The sequence below is a fragment of the Lampetra fluviatilis genome, chromosome 30 (assembly GCF_964198595.1).
Source record: "Lampetra fluviatilis chromosome 30, kcLamFluv1.1, whole genome shotgun sequence".
NCBI classification, from domain to species: Eukaryota; Metazoa; Chordata; class Hyperoartia; order Petromyzontiformes; family Petromyzontidae; genus Lampetra; species Lampetra fluviatilis.
In genome coordinates this window covers 3,553,368-3,579,093 of record NC_136304.1, presented here as the reverse complement: position 1 = coordinate 3,579,093, position 25,726 = coordinate 3,553,368, and the positions used below count along the sequence as shown (strand labels likewise).

At 43.7% G+C, this 25,726-nt stretch overlaps 1 protein-coding gene across 4 annotated transcripts in view; it reads left to right on the top strand.

Moving 5' to 3' along the window:
- Positions 1-25,726, top strand: part of LOC144943139 (protein kinase C epsilon type-like) — a 78,267-nt gene that overhangs the window by 9,478 nt on the left and 43,063 nt on the right. For 2 of the 4 annotated variants that reach the window (XM_078870350.1, XM_078870346.1), the window contains exons 2-4: positions 1,952-2,653; positions 11,725-11,770; positions 19,935-20,097. In XM_078870350.1, coding sequence (XP_078726476.1) covers positions 2,090-2,653; positions 11,725-11,770; positions 19,935-20,097 — 773 coding nt within the window. In that variant the 5' untranslated portion in view covers positions 1,952-2,089. Of the gene's footprint in view, positions 1-43; positions 137-206; positions 315-1,951; positions 2,654-11,724; positions 11,771-19,934; positions 20,098-25,726 lie in introns of those variants that run through there. The other 2 variants (XM_078870349.1, XM_078870348.1) reach the window with 2 other exon arrangements.

The following is a 25,726-nucleotide window of genomic DNA, read 5'->3' as shown; positions in this document are numbered from 1 at the left end:
TGCTATCGCCTTACTGCCCGTCGCTGTTATCATTGCTGCTGTTGTTGTTGCCTCTTGCTTCTGCTGCTGCTGTGATTGTCGTGATTATAGCCGAGGGTGCTGCGTTGCTTTGCCCAACGCCCGATCTCGACGAGAGGTGCGTTTCGGAACGCCAAAGTGGTCTCGTTACTGTGGTCATTACAAATCTCGATCGTTCCTGTTGTGGTGGTGGTGTGCTCGCTTGCTCTTGCCATGCTATTGTGGAATTCCTGCCTCAAGTATGGCCACTCGGTGTGTTGATATGTGCTCATTTTGCTCTGCCTATAGCGACATCGGTAAGTTGAGCAGTGGTTTGTAATGTACTACTTGTGCCATGGATGGACTTGCCTTGCCATAAGAATGTGCCGTTTCCACTGCTTGGCTGAGTTATTGTCAGGAGTGTGTTATCGCTGTTCCTTTGCCCCTCCTGTTACCTCTGTTGACGGCAATGGTTGTGCTCTGGTTGTGCTCTGGATTGATTTGGTTTTGGCATAACATTACGATGGTATTTCTATCACAGGCTCGGTTATTATTGTCACTAACCTCAAGGTGTTTTTGCAGACATGTGTTGGTGACTGCTAGTAGGTTAGCAGTGGTTGTACTGTTTTTGTAAATGGACTCGGGGTTGTCATAAAAATGTGGAAATTTGCACCACGAGCTGAGTTATCACTGTCAATGTTAGTGTTTTAGTGATTCCACATCGCTTGTATTGCCAGTGATATTGACAAAGATAGGTTGACAGTGGTTCTGCTATACTTAGAATGTCGATTATTTGGCATTGTCACGTCCAGTGTATTAGCAGTGAGGTCACGTTCCCCCGTTTCTGAAAGGTAAGTCGGCAGTGGCTGTTACTACAGGTGGACGCATGCTCATGTGATGTGAATGTGGAATTGACATTCATGGCTCCGTGGTTTAAGGAGCACCGTTATGACTTTTGACCCTTTGCTTTGATTGACGGCTCATTAAATTGATGTGTCTTTCAAAAAACAAACCCTGTGATGAATATAAAAGCCGTGGTGTAATTCTCTGATTTTACAGTAATGCATTGTATTGTGGCATCTCTTACAATATACTATCGCGGTCCTTTATTATGATGATTTATTTCTTATGAAAAGCATGATATGCATGCTCTGGCATTGCTGGAGAGAGGTGTAGTGGTGGCACAGTGGTTCGCATGCCGTGCCACAAACCCATGACAAACTTCACTGATGAGTGATACCTGAACTGGTCCTGGGCCCTCTATTCACCGACCTGCATTTACAGCGTAGATCAAACAACAGCCTCCGTGACCAACACCGCTTGGCAGGCTGTCATCCAGCAGTGGGTGGACGTAGTACATTGTTATTTTAATGATACATTTTTGCCAAAGTATATGTGACATGCAGAATACGTGAAAGCAAATGCCTCCGATAACAATGTCACTGATAATTATGTATTTCATAATCTCACGATGCCTCGTCTGAAGACTTGAATTTTAACCGGTGAAGGTTGGAGTGGTCACGCAGCAGAGATAGCGCACTGTGTTGTGAACCCAGTGACCTGAGTCATGGCTAGCATCATTGGCGAGTGACATCTGACCAGTATGGTGAAGTATGGTCAAAATAACCCCATGACCAACACCGCATGAGCAGGACGTCATCCAGCAGCGGATTGACAAACGGTTGTGAATTGTTGCTGTAAAGCGGTCATTCTTTCATACACAGAATACAAATGGAAAAGTTAACATTGTAAAAAACACTAATAATACTCTACTATATAATAACCTGACATACCCTGCTAATTGCATAGGCGTTTCTTACAACTTGCAGTACGTTGTCACAAGATTGCAATTGTTATATTGTATTGTAAATATTAACTGGTTAAACTTTGCGTTAAAGGGTGGCTGTTAATGTTGACCTGAATCCCAACCATTTCCTGTCTCTTCCCCCACAAGGCGCCTGCAGTGGCCATTGACTTAATGCAGTTCGCCAGAGCCTCTTCACTCGGCTTGTCGGGGGCCTTGCATTGAGAGTGCTGTGACGAGGAAGTGGAAGAGAAGGAGGAAGAGAAACGTGAGAGATCTCCTGCTGCCATGGTGCTCTTCAGCGGTTCACTGCGAGTGAGGGTACGGGAGGCGGCCGAGCTGAAACCCACGCCGTGGTCACTCCGGCACTCGGCGCTGGTGCCTGGCATGAAGGTGACGTCCCGCTCGCAGTCCAGCCAGCATCAGCAGCACAGCCAGCAGCAGCAGCAGCAACAGCTTCAGCAGCAGCAGCAACAGCAGCAGCAGCAGCAGAGTCAGCAAAACCAACAGCAGGGCCAGCCAAACCAGCAGCAACAGCAGCAATCGGGCCAACAAAATCAACAGAATCAACTGCAGCAGAATCAGAATCAGCAACAGAATCAGCAGCGCCCACTGCTGGATCCGTACGTTGCGCTCAACGTGGACGACTTGCACGTGGGGCAGACGCAGACGAGGCAGCGCACCAGCTGCCCGCGCTGGGATGAGGAGTTTGTGACGCAGGTGTGCGAGGGGCAGCGCATGGAACTTGCCGTCTTCCACGACACGACCATCGGCTACGACGACTTTGTCGCCAACTGCACCATCTCTTTCGAAGAGCTGCTGCAGAGCGAGAGCCTGCACTTCGAGAGCTGGGTGGGTGAGCCTGTTGGCACTGGGGTGGTGGCGGCGGAGGCGGTGGTAGTGATGACGATGGCGCAAGTGGGAGAGTTGGCATTTTGGAAATTTCTATGGGGGTTGGCCAGTGCACTGTAGACCGGTCATTCGATTGCAGGGTCGATCGATCTCGCAGAGTGGCAGTTAAAACAATGATCAAGTTTCTTAAATCCCCGAATCTGTGTCCACCAACAGTAAACACCTAGGTTGCGTGTCATGGTGTAAAAGTGTGATTTCTCCCACTTCTACCAAGATATCTGGCCATCGTGAAAGAGTAGGCAAACTACCCTCTCGAGGGGCCGTCTAGAACGGCCTCTGGTGGAGGCCCTTCCTCCAGCTGTAGTGTGAGCAAGCTCTTGTAGGGCTGCACCCTTTTTGAAACTCAATAGCAGTTCCAGCTTAAAGTACTAACCTTTCATCATTTTGCTTTATCACTAGATGCACCATGAGTATATTGATAAGCTTTTCTCTCGTATCTCTTGACGCAGAGTAAGCTGCCTATGCACATAGAATATCTTATTGTAAGTTAGGGTACTGGCGAAGCGTACTCAGTGTTTTGTATCTCCTGCACTTTCATTATCGATTTTCTACCGTTTGTTTACGGAATATTGTATTGATTCCAAAGTCATGGAATCTATAATCTTCTACTTTTTAGTGCTTGATCAAACTGCTTGGCGCATGGGACGCATTTTCACAGACGCATGTTGCAATGACATTGTTCAGATCATTATAGATGCAATATGATAAACGTACAGCACTTGGTCAAGCCACTGCTAGATGAAGGCCTAACTATGCCATGTCAGTCATTGAGCTTGTTTTGACCATACTTCACCACTCCGGTCATTGTGGGTGTGGTGAAGATTGGTAATGCTTTTTTATAGGTTTTTATGCATGCAATTATCGTAAAACTCCAAAAAATGTAATGAACATCCCTAGCTAGGCATGTGTGCATGGTGGCAATGGCTGCCTGTGGCCATGTTTACGATTCAACTGGAGTCGTCCCCCCACTCTCAGCACACTTTCCAGTGATTCAATTGTGATTGATTTACAGTCATGATTTCATTTTTTTTATTTCATTTTTACCATCTCATTTTTTATTCATCTAGTTATTTTTGTGTAACTTTACTTTATCATCAATGCAACATTGGTAAAATGCAAATTGAGTTTTAATTAGGCTTGGGCAAGACACGTCGTGGCTAAAAGGGATAATAGCAAGTGGACAGAACTTGGGATGGAATGTCAGCCAAAGGAGAGACACGCCTGAGAGAATAACCACCACAGAGGATGAAGCAATGAGATCATCTCATGTGCAGGAGCTGGGTGGATCGCAGGATCATGAGGAATGGTGACAATATTGGGGAACCTTTTCTCCCAGCAGTGGATTGAGCATGACTGATGATGATGATGAACATCTCATGTAATGTACATGCATCGTAAATAATCAAATCTCACGTGCATTGTTTATTTGTCAGGAGCATAATCAATTTCGGTTGATGAATATATTTTACATGCCTAACCAAACCCTTTGGGTAGTTGCTAGATTTGTGGGTAAGACACGAGGTTGGCATTTATTTAAATTTAAAAGATTCTGACATGATACATACATCGTGAGTGTGAAAAAGGATTATTGACAGTATTTGAATATTATTTAAATGATATGCCAAAATATCCTTTCGGGTGATGGCATGAAATAATTTGTACGAGACTAAAAGAATTACAAAGGAGACGAAAAATAATTGGTTCATGGATCAAATCACAGCCTAAGTCGCTACGGTGGCAAATTGTTAAATTCCTGAGACGCCAAATTTTCGGTATGTGAGGTGGCCATTATTAGGCAGTATAGCAAGCAGGTTGCTGACTTATTTCCGCCAATTTTATGTCTTGTATTTATGGAATATCTCTTACTAAATTACCCGGAATGTGTTCATTCCCATCAGACCTTGGAAGCTAACCAGCGTTAAATAGTGTTTTGTTGGGTGACCACCGTTCACAACACAGGTGTTGTAGTAGGTATCGTGGGCGTTTAAAGGGCAGTGCAGAAAAATCCATTGTTCTATATTCCAATTCCCTTCACAAACTCGCACTGCCCAGCGTGGAGAAAAGTATGGTCATTGTGACCCTCACTGCCTGAACGGCGTGGGGAGGCCCTCATTCAGCAGTGGATTGACACGTGATCTGTACATGTACTGTACGTGTGCCACAGCTTTCTCCAAAATGCTTCGCCCATTGGTGCCAACATCCCAAGCTGGATTCTCCAGTTGGTCATGAAACTCAGGCTTTCAAGGGTGAATTAAATAATTACGCAATTTTAATCATTACATTCGGAGAGCGCTAGCACAGTGAGTGGTTAGCTCGATGCACTATGAAAACGGCAAATTGAGTTCCATTCCCAGTCACAGCTAACATCGCTGGCAGATGCTGTACGAGCCGATTCTGGACTCCCCCACTTTAACAGTCCACACTGACGAACATCGTAAAGTGTGGCCAGACATCTCCCACAACTGACAACCGCATGACGAGAGGCCTTCATCCTGCAGTGGATAGACAAAAGGATATAAAGCTTTTACTAATACTGGTAGGAACCTCCTGGTTACACCAGCCCACAGGGGATTATTGTGTCCGTCCGTCGTGCAGGGAGGGGCTGAGTGGGGAAGGAGGGGAGGGAGGGGCTGGGTGGGGAGGGGCTGGGTGGGGAGGGTGGGGCTGGTTGGGGTGGGGCTGGTCACCCCGTGGTGCCCTTATAAAACTCAACGTTTAACCTACTCACGCCGGCTTATGCCCGCCCTCACAGTCGGGCATATTTGCGGAATACACCACGCCGCCGTTGACCCTGGCCATTGACCGAGCAACCCAACGTTCTTACCAGCTCCCTCCGCAGGAATGTGTTATATTCTGCGTAAGAATTAAACATTTTACGTAATGAAGTATGGTTAAGCAACTCCCATGACTGATATGGTATAGCGAAGCCATCATCCAGAAGTGAATAGGCAAATTTAAATAATTTATTGAAATGTAGTCATCACATATGACATTGCACTTTTTGTTTGTGCATGGATTAATATTACACATTTAACACATGCTGTGCATGTAAAATAAAACATGCCAAGAGGTGATGTCGCAATATTTCGGCTTTTTACAAAGATCAACCAATTTCCTACTCTGTCAAATCCGGGCCATTGATATGGCTGCAGGCCTATCACTCTGTGTCGCGTAAAAAAAAACATTTTTGTTTAAATGTAGGATCTCTACGAGATATGAGCTCGCGGTGTCATTAAGCGGTAGGGGCTTGGAATATGGATGTACACTATTAATATGAGTGGTGCTTCTCGCATAATTTCACGGTACAGCGGTTGTACGGACAGCATGTTGGTGGGTGGGAGGGAAAGAACAAAGTGCTTGGACAAAATGTGCAATTAAAACATCCCGTAGCATTAACTTTGCCGCATGCCTTGTTTGTGCTGTTCACAGTGGAATAGCAGGAGATGTATACGAATACATCCATAAGGCTCTACTTGGGTTTACTTGCTGGGGCAGGGCGATATACAACTAAGGTGCTGTAGGGCTTTCGGTGAGGAGGCAAATGCCACGGCTAATGAGGCATTCCTCATCTCGGTGCTGCATTATTAGTTTCTTCCTACAGAGAGCTCCTGCTATGATATATGTGTGTGTCACTATCTTCCTACTGCTACGCACGTGCCACCATTGTTAACACCCATGGGTATCGGCTAAGGTGGTGTTATCGTGCTGTCTTATATTGTGCGCCAAGGATTGGCGTTTTCGAAATGTAGAGGTGCATGACAATGATACGATTATTGTTAGTAAAACTGTATGTAAGCAAACTCGGGATGAGTTTCGACCATCTGGGTCTCATCAGAAAGGTTAAGCTTTTTCAACAAAATTAGTTATTGGGCAATTGGCTGAGAATGTGTTTTGGTAAGCGTATATATTTGTTAGGTGTGTAATTAAGCATTTTAGATCTATCCTTATGCTTGTGATGCATGCTATAAATGCATCGAGTCGCGAGTGTGAAAATCATACATTTGCAATTTTCGGTGTGAGAATCAATTATTTACAGTTTATGAAATGCATTTTCCAGTGTTACCATTTGGGAGATTGAGCGGGGAACAAAAAAGATGCAAATGATAGAAAAACAATGCAAATGAGATGGTCAAAAAGAGGCCGAAATTATCTCGGTTCTTTAATGGGATTGTGATCCCGAATTGTGACATTTCATCAAATTTTTGGAAAAAAGGGTACAGTGTACACTCACAATTCACTTGTCATTTCACTGCCGGATGAGGGCGACTGCATAACGTGTGGGCCGTGAGGGGGTTTATCTGGCCATACTTCACCATCTTGGTCAGTGTGGGTTAGGTGTGTAGGCGGTGGCGAAGATTTGCGGTAAAAAAAATGTGTTTTTCCCAAAATTGGGCGAGTACTGGTAAGCTTGAAGCGCAAACAGTGCGGTCATGGTAATTTTACACCTTACCGATACACCCACTTTTGTTTTGAATACAGTCGTGTTCCATTTAAATTAATTCTAACCAACGCGTTGTCTAACCGCCTCGGCAACCAATTTGACCGGTCTGAATTGAGCCGATCACATCGCCGCAGCCGCTGGGAAATGCAATCAGCCAGTGCAGTTCCCTTGCCGCCTTCCCCTTCAAGGTCGACAGGTGGAAGGTGGTTCAGTGCTATCTTCATCGTGGTTTCGTTTTTTTTTACTGCACAGGCTATTTCTTCCAAACATAACATTCATCATCATTTCATGTTCTGTCCTTGGCTTTGTCGGAGCAGGGTCTTCCAAGTTGATTACTTTTGCACGTTGCACTGTCCAGCAGTGCATCTATTTATTTTGATTGAACAGCTTGAAAAGACTCTTGAGTGTAATCTCTGAGTCAATATTGGGTTAAGAAATATATTTTGACCCATATGCAACCACATATTTTTTGAGAACATTGGTGTGTATCCATAGCCACTGAAAATAATATAAATCCTGTTCAAAGCATGGCTTTCTGCACTTACCACGGTCACTAACGTTTTTTTTTCCCTCTGTTTAATGTGCCGGGTACAGTAGCTGTAAGATATTCTTCACGAACTGTTGTACAACCGGTTTAATTAAAAAATGTGTTCATATATTTTCGTGGGGTGTAGGCATATTTTTAAGGCAGTGTTATGAACGAAGCCAGAAAATGCAATCGGAATAAAATTATATAAATTATACATCGTAGGTAAAAGTATCGGTTGTAATGTCGCATGCTGTGGAATATTGCCATTTTGTGATAATATAAATTAACATAACGTATTTTGTCAAGTGAAATCGTTAGAAAATATCAAACTAGTATACCAAAAGATGAACTTTACGCTGAAACATGCGTCATGTCAAACTCGTCAAAATCAAATTACACGGCGTGAAAAGCAAAGCTTTATCAAAACTTATCTGTGAAATTACAGCGAAGTTTATCAACAAATTCAAGCAAGGTAATCAATAAACATAACCCATAGACGTGAGAGATGGTGCCATGCAACTCTTAGCCGCTGTAAGTGAATAGTGATTGCACGGCCAACTGCAAAATCTGTCGCTGTGCCCACAAACCCCTTCCTTTAAAGTTTTAACATTTCCCGTGATCTTTGCAGGGTCAGATTAGTTCATTGTAATGTCTAATTGGTCAGTGTGGTATTTACCGTGTTATTTTTTCCATGGCTAGATGTAAGCTTGCCGACGAAGCGAACGTCACGTTGCTGCCGCAGTGGAGCAGTGAATTTATTATCATGAAAAAAGCTACGTTTTCAAGTGTTCTTTGTATCCAGCATTAAGTATATCAGTCATAATGCAGTGTCTTGAAAGATTGCTGTCATTTTCAGAGACTGAAACCCCATACCATAGAGTTCAGACCGAATAAAAATCCATTGGCTGATGACTGACTGACTCGCAAATGTCATCTAATCCGCAGCACAATTGCTCTTGCCTTATCTCACACATTGGCTTGCAGAATTGTGTTGATTTCACCGCCGCCATGTGGTCGGGCGCTATCGGGCACAAGCAGGCTGGCTTACACATATCCAGTGGGAAAGTATGAATGTTTAAACACTGATACTCGGCAGCTTTGAAGGGATTTTTTGATTTGCAAAAGTTATTTTAATTACGACTCACTTTTCACGTGCGATTGCAAAGCCTTAGGCAACCGATCAGGTTCAGTTTGCAAGCGAGGCTGGTGTGTAATGACAAGAAACAATATGTACAGTGTTTTTTTTTGCATTGTCGTGAAGTTATTATCTACAAAGCAGTAAACGAGGAACGAAGCATCCTTGTTTAACTTTGCAAATGCGAAGTTGTATTTGGGTGTGAGCTGACATTAACCACAGTTTTTGTGTTGTAATCTGCAAGCCGTAAGGATGACCTGCTTAGTTTTACTGAGATCTGTTGCTTGAATAAGTTATGTTTTGTACATGTGCACGTATAGCCGTGTTGTCAGTTCACTGTTTTGCTAAGGGACCTTCCATGCCATGTAAGTCGTGGGGCATCTTGGACCATACTTCAGCACACCGCACAGTGCTGGCTGGTGACGGAGGGGGAGCATAAACATTGGATCATAGTACAGTACAACAACATTTTGCTGCACTGCCGCTTGTTGTCAATGCATCCCTACACTTTAATTATCAACTTAATTACGGGTAATAATTATATGTTTTAATTATAACTTTAATTATACATTAACTATTAAAACATATTTAGCATTCATTGGGAGGTAACTTCATTTCAATCATTCCAATTCCATTTCTAGTTCAGAATTTTGAGCGTGACTCACTCGTCGGCTTTTTGTTAATAAATTCCAGACCCTCGGAGGGAGCCCCCTTTATTCAACATGTCAGGAATACAAACTAGCCTGTCAGACCGCGCACTGTCATACGATGCGTTAATGTTTCATACAAATGTCAACAGATTAAGCAAATGGGTATTTCCATGGCATTGGTAACATTGCATTGTTTAAGTGGTATTTGGCAGCATGCTCCGTGTGGACTTGGACTGAGTGTGCCATGCTGTGCCAGAGTCAGGGGCAGGGGTCAGAAACCAAAATAACAAGGGGAGCCATTTTTTTTCCGAATTCGGTACAAAACTCGATATTTCAAGACCCGCAATGCAATGTGATTACGCACATTAAGTCACGAAGCAGTCCATTAAGAGCCGCACGCGGCTCTGGAGCCGCGGGTTACCGACCCCTGGTCTGGGGCGGATTGTAAGTAAGTGGGGTGCGTTCCAGCAACCCCGATGCTGGCCATGCGGTGTGTAGGGGTGTGGCAGATCTTGCCGCGCGTTGTTTCAAATGCCCGATCGGCTTTCGTACAGAGGTGGTGCATTTCCCCCAAAACCGACGCCCGCTGGCATTTAGTTCACCTTGCGAATGCTTTGATGTAAACATCGTTGCATGGAATTCATGGGTCACTTGTTCCAGCCAAACACATCGGTGCTGTCAGGGATATGGATTTCCAACGTAACGTTGCACCAGCGTCTTTTATGCGTTCCAGAAAGCCTCGCTAGGTTTCAGTATTTTTCAAGATGGTCATGCATGTATGGCAAATTCCATTTAATGTATGTTTTTGCATGTGGGAGGGAAAATTTGCTATCTGGTGTTAAGTCACACAGGGGATAACACTCCGAGAGCATCTGATCAAATCACCCAGAATGCTCCATATTTTGTCAGATCTAAGCAAAATTGTGACTGGGTGATACTTTTATGGGAGATGACCATGTGCAGATCATAATAGGGCTGCAGGGCTACATGGTGGATAGCAGAGAGCAGTGCAGAATAAATATTATTTTGTACTTTACTTCTGTGTTCTAATGTCTATACCCTATGCATTCAACCAAACCTGAACTCACGAGCATGGTGAAGTATGCTCAAATTAATTCCCATGAAATGATGAGGCCCCCTCATTCAGCGGTTGCTTGACAAAAAGGGGCTGTACATGTGCAACAGTCCACACAAATTGGTAAACGATCCCATTTGCAATGCTGCCAACTCGTCGCCACATGGCAGCGTAACGGGGTTTGAGAGTTTGAAAAGTCGAGGTGACCCAAGTGCCAAGTGCCATATTCTAGTCATGTGCCACCAGTAGCTGGTGACGTGGAGCTGCCAGTTGTCTGACTCAAACCTGTGTCTCTCAGGTTTTGTTTTATTAGTTATATCATCATCATCATCCATGATTGCTGGGTGAAGGCCTCTATTTTTAGTGATTTTCTTACATGTCCTATACTTTGCACTCCTATTGTTTTTTTGTATTGTTTGTTGTAACGTTATGACCCCCGTGCCACTACTGGACATCTGTTATAAAGTGCTTCATAGCTCATCGAATTCTTCCAGTCTAAAGATTTTGATTCTGAATGTGATCTCTCATGATGCCACAGGTCATCTGCACATGAGCCGACTTCATTGAGGCATCTCTGATCGTACTCTCGGGCTCCCATTCCCTTCTTTGGCTTCCATTTCTTCGTGATTCACATTTCTGGACATCATCACTCAAACTGCAGTTGGTAGATGAAACAATTTGACTGGTTTAATTAATTATCGGCTCTGATGTGTATTCATGAGGCTTTTAAACTCTAAACTAAAGAAAATGTACGAACATGTTATCATGTTATCCTGTGCTGTTGGTCAAGGTACTATTTTATTCTAAAAACATTACTTGAATTGTGTTAATGTTATATATATGAAAAAAAATTGTGTTCACATTATTACTTTTTTTGTATAAATGTACCCCTGTATTTCAATTATACACAGTCAACCCGAGTTCGATTCTCAACCATGGCTAACATCAGTGACGAGTGATATCTGAGCCGGTCCTCAGTGATACCCCCCTTCACCAACCCGGACTGGCCGGAGTGGTGAAATATGGTTAAACGAACAAAAATGACTTACAGCGTGGGGGAAGCCTCTTTGTTTTCAAGCAGTGGATTAACGTACGACTCTAAATTGTTGCTCAAATGAACGTTTTACTTTCAGTATAAATTGCATTTGACATTTCTGGATTCGTGTGCTTTGTTTCAACAGGTGGACCTGGAGCCAGAAGGCAAGGTGTATGTCATCATTGACCTGAGTAAGTGTGGTGCATTCAAACTCCAACCACAGACAGCTGTGTGTGCTCTGTTTGTGAAATTCACATGCACGTGCGCATTTTGGGGCCGCGTGCGTTTTTTTTATACACCGGGCCCCGGCCCCGCCGTTTGTACCAAAACGCCCGGCCTTAATTGGGCCATAATGCAGCCTATTTTGAAGAAAAGTGATCTCACAGCTGGCTGCCATAGCTACAGGCAGCCCATGAGAATACATTAACAGCACGACAAAGGCCATAAACAGATGCATTCTTTACCAACTGCATAATTCAGAAGGCAACAGCTTTAAGCTTTATTCCAGAGAATGAAAAAAATCCAACTATAATAACGGAGATAGATTTTTATCACAGTTGGGCTAAATTGAAAAACTGCCCACATTTGCGAACATTAAGGGAGCTGGAGAGCTTCAAACTTCTTCACGTTGTTTTTTTCAAAGCGGAAAAGGAAAATATCCTTTCGCAAAGTTGAAATTTGGAAATGCCACATAATGGAAAAATAAAACGCCACAGTGAAGTCACGTCCTTCATGAAAGGTCCATTCAAGCCAAACTATGCGGCAATACCTGCAGCAGCAGCAGCAGCAGCGCGTGCAGTTACAGTTCATCACGGGGACCTAATTTATGCATCACATTACCATGTATGACTCACTTGCACAACAAAACCTTTCCGTGGGTTAATAACGTGCTGCTCGTGAGTCTTTCAAAGGGGATTTGTTTGGGAAGCTATCCCACGGAATTGAAAGTCTGTGATTTTTAAATTATAATACTCGATGTTACGTGCGGGGAGACCAAAAATGGAAGGATGGGTGGAAAGCCTGCATCGGACGAGATTGTTTTTGAAAGGTTGCCTAGTTTAATGGCTTATTGATGGTCCCGCAAGAGAAATGCCTCGGGTTATTCAATCGGTGCATGCTCGATACATTTATAGTTCTCTTGTCTTGGCCAAGTCAATAAACCATCATTTTCTCCGCTTTACTTTCCATTATGTTTAGAGCAGGGATGGCCAGCATCCCGTAATGTCCGTCGCTGTTGTTTAAATTGTGTCCACATGAGCAGCTTTCAATGCAGCAGTCAAAAGTTACCTTGTACTGCACTTAGCTGCTATGTGCAGTTACATGCATTAAAGACAACAATAGGCCTTTTAGCTGCATGTCGCTCTAAAATACACAGAGCGTTTTATAATGCGACTGTTCCCTTTCTGTCAAATAATTGCTGCTGGACTGGAAAAAAAGGTGGCCACTATGCCGTAAACTGAATGGTAACAAACTGCCCGTGATTATTATTTGCAATAACAGATCCAGCTTGAAGTAATCACTTTTCATCACCCTCATTTCCCACTCATAGCACCATTAGCAGATGGATCCGATTTTCTCTCTTCATATCTTTGACATAGGAGTAATTCCTCCCACTTAAACCCAGGATGTGCCCGATCTCATCAGTTCATATTTGAGCCTGTTTTGCGCTTGGATGAGTAACCGGCCTGTATAAAAACAGGTGGTGTAGGCTGCTGCAAGCCTACGTTATCAGCAGAGGGCAGTGCAGAAAAAAATCCATTGTGGTACTGAACTATGCTGCAACATCTTATGCTCTCCGCTTTCACCACGCATTGACTGGTGTGGTGCAGGTTGGTCAAATCGCCCTCACGACCTGCCTGGTGGGTGGAGGCCCTCATCCAGCAGTGGATGGACAAAAGGGCTGTACGTGTACATAAAATATTACCGAATATCGTTGAGGTTGCGTAACCGACAGTTACTGCGCTTGCAAAGCGTACTCCATGTGCCGTTCCTGACACGTTAATGAGTGAAAACATTGTGCTCTTGCAAACCGACCGGGTATCTGCAGCGCACGGCTCTTCTGTAATTTGCCCCGAACGTAATTTACCAAGAGCGTGCACGCGCAATTGTTCTGCAAACCTGCAAGAGAGCGGGGTCATGGGGTTGGCGGCGGTGCAGACGCCCGCTGCCTTTTACAGCTGGAAACACGGCCCCCCCTGAGTGGACAAAAGGTCGGCCGCTAGCGGTGTAGAGTTTAAGCGGGAAGCAGACATATAATAGCCCTCTTGTTGATCGAAGTGGGGAAGATGAAGGGAGGGTGGCGCAGTGGGTGTGGGCAGAGCAGGGCAGCAGGAAGCTCGCCAGAGGGCAGCGTGCCAGCTACATCGGCGCAGGGTTTTAAGGGAACATGGCACAGAATATCCAGAAATCCTCTTTATGCAACACGTTTTGGCATACAGTGTGGCTCCGATATTAATGATGGTGCCAATGGAAGTGGGAATGCTGATGAATATAGGCTATTTCGATGGCTGATTTCATTGCTCTGCCCTCACAGTTGTAGTACATAGGGCCTGCGTTATGGGCAGTAGAGTGCCATGCAGCTAAATCTGTCGTGCTGTTCGTCTATGTTCCTACGTCTGTGCTCCTTTCATCAACCTGCACTGATGGTCGTGAGTTATTAAATAACACTCTTAACCCATATGGCTTGGAGAGGCTCTCATCTAGCAGTGGATAAACAAGGAGCTGTACGTATGCACCTATATCTGGATGATCATGATCCATTTGTTCACTTGTAAGGTGAATTGCCACATAGGAATGATGTTTTTGAAAATTGACTTTTATCTTTAAGATCAGAGGGAAATATGTAGGCGTCATCCTTCAGAGTATAGACTCATCTAATTCGTATGTCACTTGAAATACCAAAGATCCTTGTAAAGTGCCAACACTCCGTGGGTGACACATGCGCACATGCATGCATACTGTAGATTTTTTTTTCCCTTCCCCTGGCGGACAGATTTTCATTCCAGCGCCTGTGGGTGATATCACGGAGCCAGCAGAGCGTGTATTAATGCGACGGTGATTCCTCTAATAGTGGCCAAGATAAATCCACTTTCTAAACTCTACGCTAGCTCTGCTGGGTTGTGAACTGGTGCCAGATTCTTACGGTGACTGGTTTGACTCTCATACCTTCACGTTTCCCTGTAAGTGCGTGGCAAGAACGCTGCCATCTTAACATCCGTGGATGTGTAAAAAGATCCCTCGACGCTCTTCATAAGAGGAGGCCATTGTGTTCCTAATTCTCAGCCCGTTTTTGGAGAATTGCCAGCAATTACTAAATTACCGTACTAAATTGGTCACTTCCTGAAAACTTGCTGGGGCTACGTGCCATTAAGCTGAGCTGGAGAGGGATTCCTTGGGACTAAAACTGCCGTAAGGCAACACATGGCGAGTGGATTATTATTATATACATACATACACACAGGGTGAAGCGGTGGCCCATTGGTCAACCCCCGTGACCTGAGTTCGATTCCTGGTCGTGGCATGGACATTTTTAACCTGTCCTGGGCCCTCCCCTGCCCCACTACACTCACCATCATGGTCAAACAAACCTCCGTCACAGACACACGGTGAGGGGGAGACCCTCATCCAGCAGTGCACTACACAGTGTAGCGTATAACGAGACATTCAGTGTCGATGTTGAATCTGTGCACGTGCGAGCCCTGGAATGCCCGGTAGCTTGCTGTTTACCAAAGCTCATACACATCGGCATGCAGCTCCTCGTGTTTTATATATTCCCCAGTTGGTTATGATTTTTTTTTGGAGGGGAGGGGGGGCGGGAAATAATAAATAAATAACCGCGGGTAAAATTGCGTGCTGTTTGAATGTAAATTATGAAGGAAAAATACCGAGCATATTTTAAAACTTATTCAGCGTTTTGAAATTTGAAATGGCACGGTTAATCCGTTGAGCTTTTTTCAATCCTTTAATGTCGGCGTAAACAAGTTGGTACATTTATAAGTACATTATAAAACACACTTTACTGAAATAATTTGTTCGTTTTTACTTGACTTGGATTTTTTGAGTAACATGCAAGAAATGTTGCTATTTTGATTTGAAGCTTTCGTGACTGCAGGAATTCATACTCTTTGGTTCTTTCGGTAAAGTCACATAGATAGAAAAAAATTGTATTCGTTATTTTTTTTCTATCTACGTGACTTTATCGAAAAAACCAAAGAGTATGTTACTATTTTATTTTAAAGGATTGATGCAGAGCAGTAAATGGACACTTTTAGAGATATACGTGCTTCAAATGTAGGTGTTTAACCCTAGCTGGTATTCATGTGTTTTTTTATTGTGACCCTGCCACAAAATATTTTTCCCGGTTGAATGAAACCCGAACAAACGTGGTACTTGCACTTTAGATTTATTGCCAGAATTTCCTGTCTTCCATCAACTCTCCAGACAAGTTTCCTATTCCGTCCTTTTTTGTTCAATATTGCAGCGTTATGTGCCTAAAATAGACCTTTATTTAATATCTAGGTCAAAGATAGGCGACAACAATAGGGAATATACAATAACATAATGACTTGCTCTTTTACTTGAGCGTTTTTCAATACGGCGAGGCTTGAGGGAGAACCCACAAAACATTTGTCCTCGTAAACATTTTCCACTTTATTGTGTTGCCAATGTTGCACACAACTCAATAAAATATTGTTCTGCTTTTCAGTATTGGCATTTTATTTGTATTTCCAATGAAAACTGTGAATGGCTTCTTTGCCACTTCAGCCTTCCTACATTCCGTGCTCGATTGGGTCAAAGAAAGTGTTGGAATATGCATTTATAAAACATATTTGTATGGGAAGTAGTGGCTGAAGTAAAGTGGGGTTTTATAGTTGATAATCCAGTACAAAATGTCACATCTTCAGTGAAGTCTGTTGACAGTCAGCCAGTTGTGTTGCACATATATTCATATAAAACGAATACAATTTGGATTTATGTAGTCTCTAAATGTGATTGCATCTTCAGACGTGCAGAAACAGTGGGTATACGTTTAGTCCAGAGAGACAGTCAGTTCAAGGCAGAGAAGAAGAAAGCCTTGAATTTTTACTTGAACAGGGGCAGAGGGTCGACAGCAGGAGGAGAGGCGTTCCAGATGATTGGGACAGCAGAGGAGAATGAACGATTATCCCACTCAACAAAGTGTGACTGAAGACTTCAATGGGAAGCCTTGGTTGCTGGAGCGAAGGAGATGTACATGGAGGGGAGTAGAGTGAGATGGGACGACGGATTGTGTGATCCTCATTGATAGGACTGAAGCACCCTAATCTGGCTAGATTTTGGAAGATAAGCAAAGTTGAGCCTGGTTAGTATTTGAACGGAGGACTACCAGGGCTTGTCAGTTGTCGTGGGCATGGGGCTGATGGGTAGCCAGGATATGGCAGTTGTTGAATGACACCTCCCATATGTGTGGATTTTCTCCAGGTACTCTGAATTCTGCTCACACGCAAACCCAATTATAAATGCAATTGGCCAACCATCAAAAAGCAGAATCATCCTAAAAAAACATCTATTGGCTCAGTGAGGCTTTCCTTGGTAACCAATTGGGCATCATAATTAGAATCATATGCCACTCAGAACATTATGCACACATGTATTCTATTTTATTACATAGCCTGTTAGATTCCAAATGCATTTTAGATAAGCAATGTGAATTAAATTAAGTGATTATAACGAGAGCCAAAATGGAATTAATAGAGACTTTGTTTTCTTAAACCAATTTAGAATTTTAAATTAGATTATTTTTACTTCAGTCTGATATAGAACTTCTCAAAAATACATTACAAAATTTTACTGAAGAATGCGTTATAACCCTCATTAGACCTGCATCCCGCGTGGGTCCGATAAACTGAGTGCTAAATTGTGAAAGTCGACAGTTATACAGGTAGGAACAACAGTTCCTCACTGCCCACCAGGGATTATTTGTCTGTCTGTCGTGCATAGCCACGCCCTCGATTTGTATTTCATAGAGCGCTTCGGGCGGGCTCAGCACCACGTGATGCGCGGCCCCACGCAGCTTGCGCCGCGTGACACGGATCGCACGAATACGCGGTCCAACCAAGTTCCTACCTGCCCACTCCGAAGGAACGTGTTTGTACAATTAGTGGGCAGTCTGTCCTATGGAGGGGGTGACATAACTGCTCAGTTCACACTCAGCTGATTTTTACCAAACATCACTCACGTGACACTACTCACCGGTCCTCAGACCATCAGTCCTCAACTCACCTGATCTTCACCACACTCACCAGTTAACACAACAGTGGGGGGGGAAGGCCATTGAGATGTATTGCCTCCACCCACCTTGGTAGTGAGCGGATGAGCATGACCGAAGCCAACAACTCGAGTTGTCCTGTCAAAGGTCAAGTAGATCCTGAACTGTGTCCTCGTTAGGAGAAACTACATTTACTGTATCGTGAGCTTTCAAATGATACCTCGTTAATTGACATTAGTGGAGTGGCCTCGGAGCCGTTCTCCAGAGAAACATATAAACATGCAAAGATACTTCCAGTAAAACCTTTTCGTCACTCGCGGACTTTTCTTCCACGAAATTCGGTTATTTGCAATGTTACGTTTGTACACCGCTTTAAGTTTCACGCCTTTTTTTTTCCCTTCGACCATTCGCAATTTGGCAACATGGAATCGTTGCACCTGATGAGTTGAATGATGACGTCACCCTGCTGCTGCTGCTCTATTTAAGATCGGGAGCAAGAGCAGAGCCTCGCCTATCTGGCGAATTGCCCGATGATGCTGGATGCAATTACCAGCGAAACGTCGTACTCAAAAATTGTAAATGTTGTGGTTTCACGCTTCAACACACCGGTGGGCTAAAGCAGTGAACTATTTTGTCTTTTGTCAACATGACACTCTTTTGCTGATTGGCCGTGTCGGGTGGTGGAGGGTTACGACACATTTATAAATAACGCGATCTAACCCAAAACACGTTGATTATGAACATGGAATTGTGGCGGAGGAGTTGCCTGCGCGATACACGCGTGGACTGTGACCTGTGCGCGCACCCAAGCTATTGTTTCAGTCCTGCCGCTATTCCAAATGCTGTGTCGCTTTTGCTGGTCTAGTGTCTGTTGCATTTTATGCTATTTTTGCATTATTTGTGGTGGGTATTTTTATTTTGATCATGGGGTCGTAAGCGTCAAGTGAATGGAAGAAGTGAGAACAAGAGTAAAAGGCAGAAAGAGTGGTGAGTTAGCTCAAAAAGTAATTGTTGGATCGACTTGCTCTTCGTCATCATCACACTCCCATCATCATCCTAAGTACATGGAACTTCAAAATATACAGTATATATATTTTGTATTCATTCCATTTTAGTGTATTATTTGTGTTATTATCTATTTGTATTGTGCAATTTATTAAGTACGTGGATGCTATTTTTGTGTACAGTACAGGATTAAAGTAAAACAAATGCATTTTATCCAGTGTCTTCAGTCGGACATGGGACCCTGATCCCCTTTTTCTATATAAACAAAGTGTCTACATTCGCAAATTGTGTTTTCGCGCATATTTTCAAGAAGATAACCCTTGCGGATGTTGAGGTTTTGCTGGAGATTAGCCGGACACACGTGTGTGAATATGTAGATACTCTGAGCCCTGCTAGGAATGTGGAATTTCCACTACTGGCTCAGGTGGTAAACAAAAGTGCACCAACCAAACTTGAGTAACTTTTATGTATAATTGTTGTTCCCGAATATACTACCAATATTAAAAAGTGTCTTTGTCAAGCATAATAATGTCCCTCTTCTCCATGCAACAGGGAAGCCCACAGTCAACCTTTGTTTATTTTGTAGGTAGCCCAACACTCTTTTACTGCACCCATCGTTTTCAGAATCTGTATTTATTCTGGAGGAATCCGATGAGCTATAAAGCTCTTTTTCATAGATGTCCAGTAGTTTTTCACAGATGTGTAGTCTTGAACTACCTGCCACCAGCCATCAAGACTATTGACTCCCTGCCTCTGTTCAAGTCCAAACTCACGACCTTCCTACCTTAATGTGTCTATGACTCGCTGCATCTCTCTAAAATACATTCTACAAGCCCACTGTTGCTTTACAGTATCTTGAGATGTGGTCACATTTGGATACTATGTAAATTCTGTTGCCACTTTTTTTCTCGCGAAACCACTTGTTCCTCTTTTTTGTACGTACGTATGTTGAACATCTTTCGCACTGTGATAATACAATTTCATCATGCGCATTCCATCCAGGTACGGGGGAAGAACAACAAACTAAACACAAAGAGAAGTTCTAACCGTATCGTGTGCATGCGTGCATGGCGTCTCTGGCCTCCCGCGCTTGTCCCGCTCAGCACCCAAGGAGACCAAAGAGCGGCCGGTTTTCCGTGAGCGCGTGCGGCCCCGCAAGAGGCAGGGCGCCGTGCGGAGGCGCGTGCACCAGGTCAATGGACACAAGTTCATGGCCACGTACCTGCGCCAACCCACCTACTGCTCGCACTGCCGCGACTTCATCTGGTGAGTGCCGTTCACGTGCTTCAAGCCGACCCCCCCCTACCCCCGCCACCAATGCGCCAAAACCAGTTGGGGTGGGTATGCAGGGGTGCGCAGCTCCACCCTGGGTCGAACAGGGCAGGGGGGGCCCAGACCGCCGAACTGTTTCTGAGCTTCTCTGTCAACTGCCGTTGATGCACCTGAGATGATGCTTTCTCTCATATGCCCTTTGTTACATGGCAGTCAAACTTAATATGTTTTAGTCCTCGGAGCTGAAATTTGACAAATTCCTGGTATGTGAAATGCAGTATTAAATATGGTGGCGCTTTTTCGTGTAACTCGTTGGTCACCAGGCATCGACGATCAACTTGCTGGGTTGAGTACCCAGTTTGATCTCAGTTTCCAGATTCAAACGCACAATCTTAGCATTGCCCGATGAGTTTTCTGACCTGGTATTTAGCCCACTGAGGTACCCTGTCATCTCCAACCTAAAGGGAACCTAAAGCAACTTTTCATATCTCCTGGAGCCATTCTCTTTTGCATTGTTAGTGCGGCCTTGACTAATGTTGGTAGGTATACTCTACGTGAAAGTGTGAATTGAGTAGTCCCCCATTTTATAAAGGTTTGTGCTACCAGAAGGGATCACATTCTATTCTTTATTATCTCCCTTACAAAAGATGTAATGATTCATCCTCATCAGTTAAAATCAATTCTTAAACTCAATGGTACACCCATCCAATCGTGTGTAAATGAGCAAAACACCTATATCTGGAATAATATTTTGGAATTGCCATGGGGTGAATTGTCGGATCCCTACTCTCTGGACTATCATCTGGAAAATGAAGGAAACTTCTATGAATATGTGCAGCGGCAGTCCTGTGGTCAGCGTGCTGCGCTAAAAACTCTGCAAACCTAAGTTTGATTCTCTGCCATCGCCTCACTAACCCGCATCGACCAGCACGGTTTCATACGGTTAAACAATTCCCACGTCCGACACAGTGTAGGGAGGGGGAAGCATTCATCCAGCAGTGGATTGACGATGGGCTGGATGTGTACATGTAAGACCAGGTAGAGTATATGCTTCGTGGCAGGTGTTGGCACGGACTCCATGGCAGACGTGTGATGTGACGGGAACTTAAGAATGCGATGTTGGAAGTCGGTGGAAACACAAATGGAGGTGCAATCAAGAGAGTCACTCCAAAAATAGACAATGCAGGAAGTGCTGTGCAAAAGTCAAACCCTTGGCCGCTATTGTTGGTTTACAGCAGCGAGCGTCCCTTGTGTGCACTCGTGTCGACAACAGTATTGCCGAATGTAGAGATTGCGTAAAAGTGGGACGTTAATCTTTAATAGGGCAAAAAAAGTGTCTAATGAAGAACCATTAGCAGTAAGAAGCCTAACGAAAAAAAAATACCATTCATCAGATATTACATTACATCAGGAATTTGCGAGCCATGTTCAACGCAAGAGGCTTGTTTTTTTTTGGGGGGGTGGGGAGGGTGGTGGAAATCGCAGCACTTCTGACCTTTTTACCTTCCTCTCTGCCGGTGACATTTAATCATTACCAGGGCCACAAGACATCTTCATAGCAAAGCACTGCATTTTTCTGAGTAAGAACTGAAAACTTTTTGTCGCAATTTTGTTGCCATCGTCGAGGTGAGAATGTTGAGCTTTGTGTTGCATTCATTTCATTAATGCCTTAAAAATGCTAACTATTTGCATACCGCGTTTACTGCGTCTCTGCGATTGCGTGCGACGCAGCCTGGTTCATCGTAAAGGTCCTCACCCATTGTTATAGCCCTTTGAAACTTGCAAAAGAATCTATTTCCTTAAGAAACGTTACTTTGTGAAATTGACAAACATTTACTAAACAATACAAAATGTAGATACATTACATTATTTATAGCCATTAATCCATTGCTGGATGAAGGGTTCACCATGACATGTCGTTTGTGGGAATTGTTTGACCGTAAGTTTCGTGCTAATCACTGGTCAGAGCGGTTTTTAGTCCGTCACCCTTCCCAACCAGCAGCGTTTCACATCGCACCAATACTCACTACCGGCTCCCAACCAAATCCTGGGTCAATTTTAAGATCACACTGTCTTAAAGTTCCTTTATGGACTCACCCCTGCCTACCTCTGCCCTCTCATCTCACTCAACTCCCCTTCACACACTACTCCAACAACAAAGGTTCCATATTGAAGTCCCCAGTCAACCTTCACTCGGTGCGATGTCACTCATTCTCATCTGCAGCCGTCTGGAACGCTCTTCCTTCCGATATTCAGAAGCCACTGGAGCTATGCACTTTTAAATCTAGGTTGAAAACTTATTGGAACTGCTTTTTGTGTTTAGTTTGTCGTCCTTCCCCCGCATCTCCGATTGGCATGGTTTGCTATGTACGGTGGGAAATAAGTTCAACATACATCTGCTGCTCCATCATGGGACCTCATTTGCCAGTACTAAAATATGAGAATAGGTTTTCCCCTTATTTCTAGCAACAAAACAGGTGTTAAGATGGTCTAACACCGTTTTGAGAATAGGCTCAAAAGAAAGCTGTCTGGTGTGGACCAATCAGTTTCAAAGTCAATGCATATATTATTAGAGAGTGTTTTTTTTTGCATTTTGACCACAAGTATTGTGGTTAATGCAGACATGATTCCTTGTAAAAGGTTTCAGTTTGGTGTTTTAACATCTTAACACCTGTTTTGTTGCCAGAAAAAAGGGAAAAACCTATTCTCATCTGCTGCTCTCTTAAGTAAAGTCTGAAGACCTTTCTTTTTTCCCTCTGTCTATGGCTGACTGATCACTGTTTCTGCACAGTGTGCTGAAATGCAGTTTCAATTTGACACTATAAATCCAAATTTTTTTATTGTAGTATGTGTTTAAGCAGGAAGAGCCTTAACTGCATTCATTCTCATCATGAGCAAGCTGTCATCTAATAGGTTGAGCACATATTTTGCATCGAGATACAAATTTATATCAGGCGTTACCCATTACCCTTTATAGCGGCACATAATATGTAGATGATCTTAAGTAATCCCATTAATAATTGCATTTAGTATCCATCCTCAAAAGTTGCCAAAACACTCTACATTTGGAAAGTTTCAATTGTTTATTTGCTTTGTTGGAGCTGATACAAAAAAAGTGTGTCAGGAGCATGTAACTTTGCCCATTTATTGTTGCCCTGGACAAAAAGAGAATGGGTAATCCAGGAGTTGAATTGTGCCCTTGGGAACTCCAGTTTACAGTTGGCAGGCCCTCTAGGTCTTCACTGCGGCCAGGAAACACACATCAGAGTCAAATTCATCTCTTGACACTTGCATAATTGATTTGTTTTGTTATATATACATTGCATGAGTGTTTCAAGGTTAACCTGCACTTTTAGATTCAGAACATTTGAAATGTAAGTGCATATTTCTCAAGACATTTGCCCTGTGATATATGTACGCATATGGCCCATCGCCCTTATGCCACAAGCATAGAATTCTTTAGGACATGTGTGAAGTTTTCAAACCCTCATCACTTTTTGTCCTTCGCAGCAACATAGACAGGCCACTGTACCTTTCTGGACTCTCTTTGTGCAGCCAAGCTGGGACATTGACCGAAATGTCACCGAGCATATACTTTTCCTTTTCAAGGAAGTGTTATTTTATCACTCACCAACTCGCTATTTGAAAACCTGGTCTAATCATAGACGGCTGCCTGGATTCGAAACCACCATATCCACAGAGCTGTCTCAGTACTGGAACTTATGAGCCTCCTGGTCACATCCACACGACCACGGCACAGAGCTTCAGCAGTGATTTGCTATTCCGTTGTGATGATCTGGAACCTTGAGCCACTGTCTTCGTGAATAATATTCCTCGCGTAATTATATTCCAAATGAATCCTTTTTCGTTCCGAGACGTCTGCAAGTTGCAGGGTGGGGGGTCCCGTTCACCGCTGAATCTCGGAGCGCGCAAGCGGTTCACATTGATTTCATGAAGAGAGACGTAGCGCCGTTGTCTTTCAAAGACATCGCCCTCACCGCAGAGAACTGTAGCGACACGACCGCACTCTATGGTGGCTGGCGCTAAACTGTGCCACGCTCCCTCCCACATGGCCTTGTGGGAGCCTCGTTACATTTTCCGACCTCAAGACGGAAGAAAAACTGATGACATAAATGTGCGTCATTTAATAGACCGTTAATAAATCTTCTCTCCCATTATCGTTTGCGTTATTCATAGTATCTTAGTTGTAAATGCAATCCAAACGTCAGCCAACTGTGTGAGCCCGCACATATACAATATTAACAGTGCATTAATTTATTGATAAATATTGATTAACACTGTAGCTTTGTACGCCTCGTAGCAGGGCTATGGAGGTGATATTACATTTAAAATAAAAAGGTAAAAAAAATACGACTGTATTGTCGGCATCAGAGGGCAGGACAGCAAAATACAACGTTGGACTGAACTGCTATATCCCAACATCTATGCTGCCCACCTTCACCAACCCGCACTGACCAGCAGGGTGAAGTATGGTCAAATAACCCCCGAGGCCCACAATGTGTGTTGGTGCCATTAACCAGCAGTGTATTGACAAAACGGCATGAACATGTACATCGATTCTAAAGTCCACGATTCACGCGTCAAATCACGTGTATGAGAATCAGTGATTTTCCATTCGTGTATATATGTTGCATGTAATGGTTTCACACGATCCGTACAGCCTGTGGAGGCCACTACATGTATCACCGTGTAAAAAACAAGAATCAAGTTGAACGATATCGACTGACTGATTGGATTGAATCGCAACAATTCATCTAAAATCCGGGGGAGAGAGAGTGAATCGTTACACCCCTTGCTATCGTGCACGCTCACCTTCACACGTACATGTGCGCGTGCAATGCTTAAAAAGCTCTCCAGCTAATGTCGTAGACGCTACGCTAATTGCTTAGGCAAGGGTAGCTGCTGCACACCGTACGTACGCCTGTGGTTTACTGATATTGTTACCAGATTTTTTTATTTGTTCTTTTTAGTGTGTGTGTGTGTGCACACGGCAAACAGGGTTGGTAAACAAGGTAGATTTGTGCCCCATAATGTCATTAGGCTGTGGCTGTGACTGCCATAGGGGCCTGGCGGTGGGCTTAGAGATTGTATTACGACCTCATAATGTACTGACCACTCTGAGACGGGCGATGTTGAATGCAGAGCAGGGGTTACCTGCGATACGGTGGCGAGATGTGAACTACCTCGCCTGGTATACAGGTGGCTGTGGGTTCCATCCCGACCCTGACGCCTGTATAGTTGGAGTTTGAATGGTCTCCCCGTGGTCGTGGGGATCTTTATCCGGATCCTCCGGTTTTTCCATCAACATTTAGAATCAACATCAAGCGTTTAGATAATTTGGTTTCTATAAATATCCACGTGATAAGCCACTTTATTGGGCTATCATTTGTGGCCAAGTCGCTTCTGAAAAATAATTCTATAGCTCAGTGGGCCTTACCTAGTAAAGTAATAATATTTTTTAAATAGATTAGAACGTTGTTCGGCTAAATATTAAATGTAACATGTGAACACAAACCTATACTTCGAAACAAAAACATGAGCCTTTACATTTATTTGTGTATGCAGTGCTGTTTAACACTTTGTAGATATGCCCACGATAAAT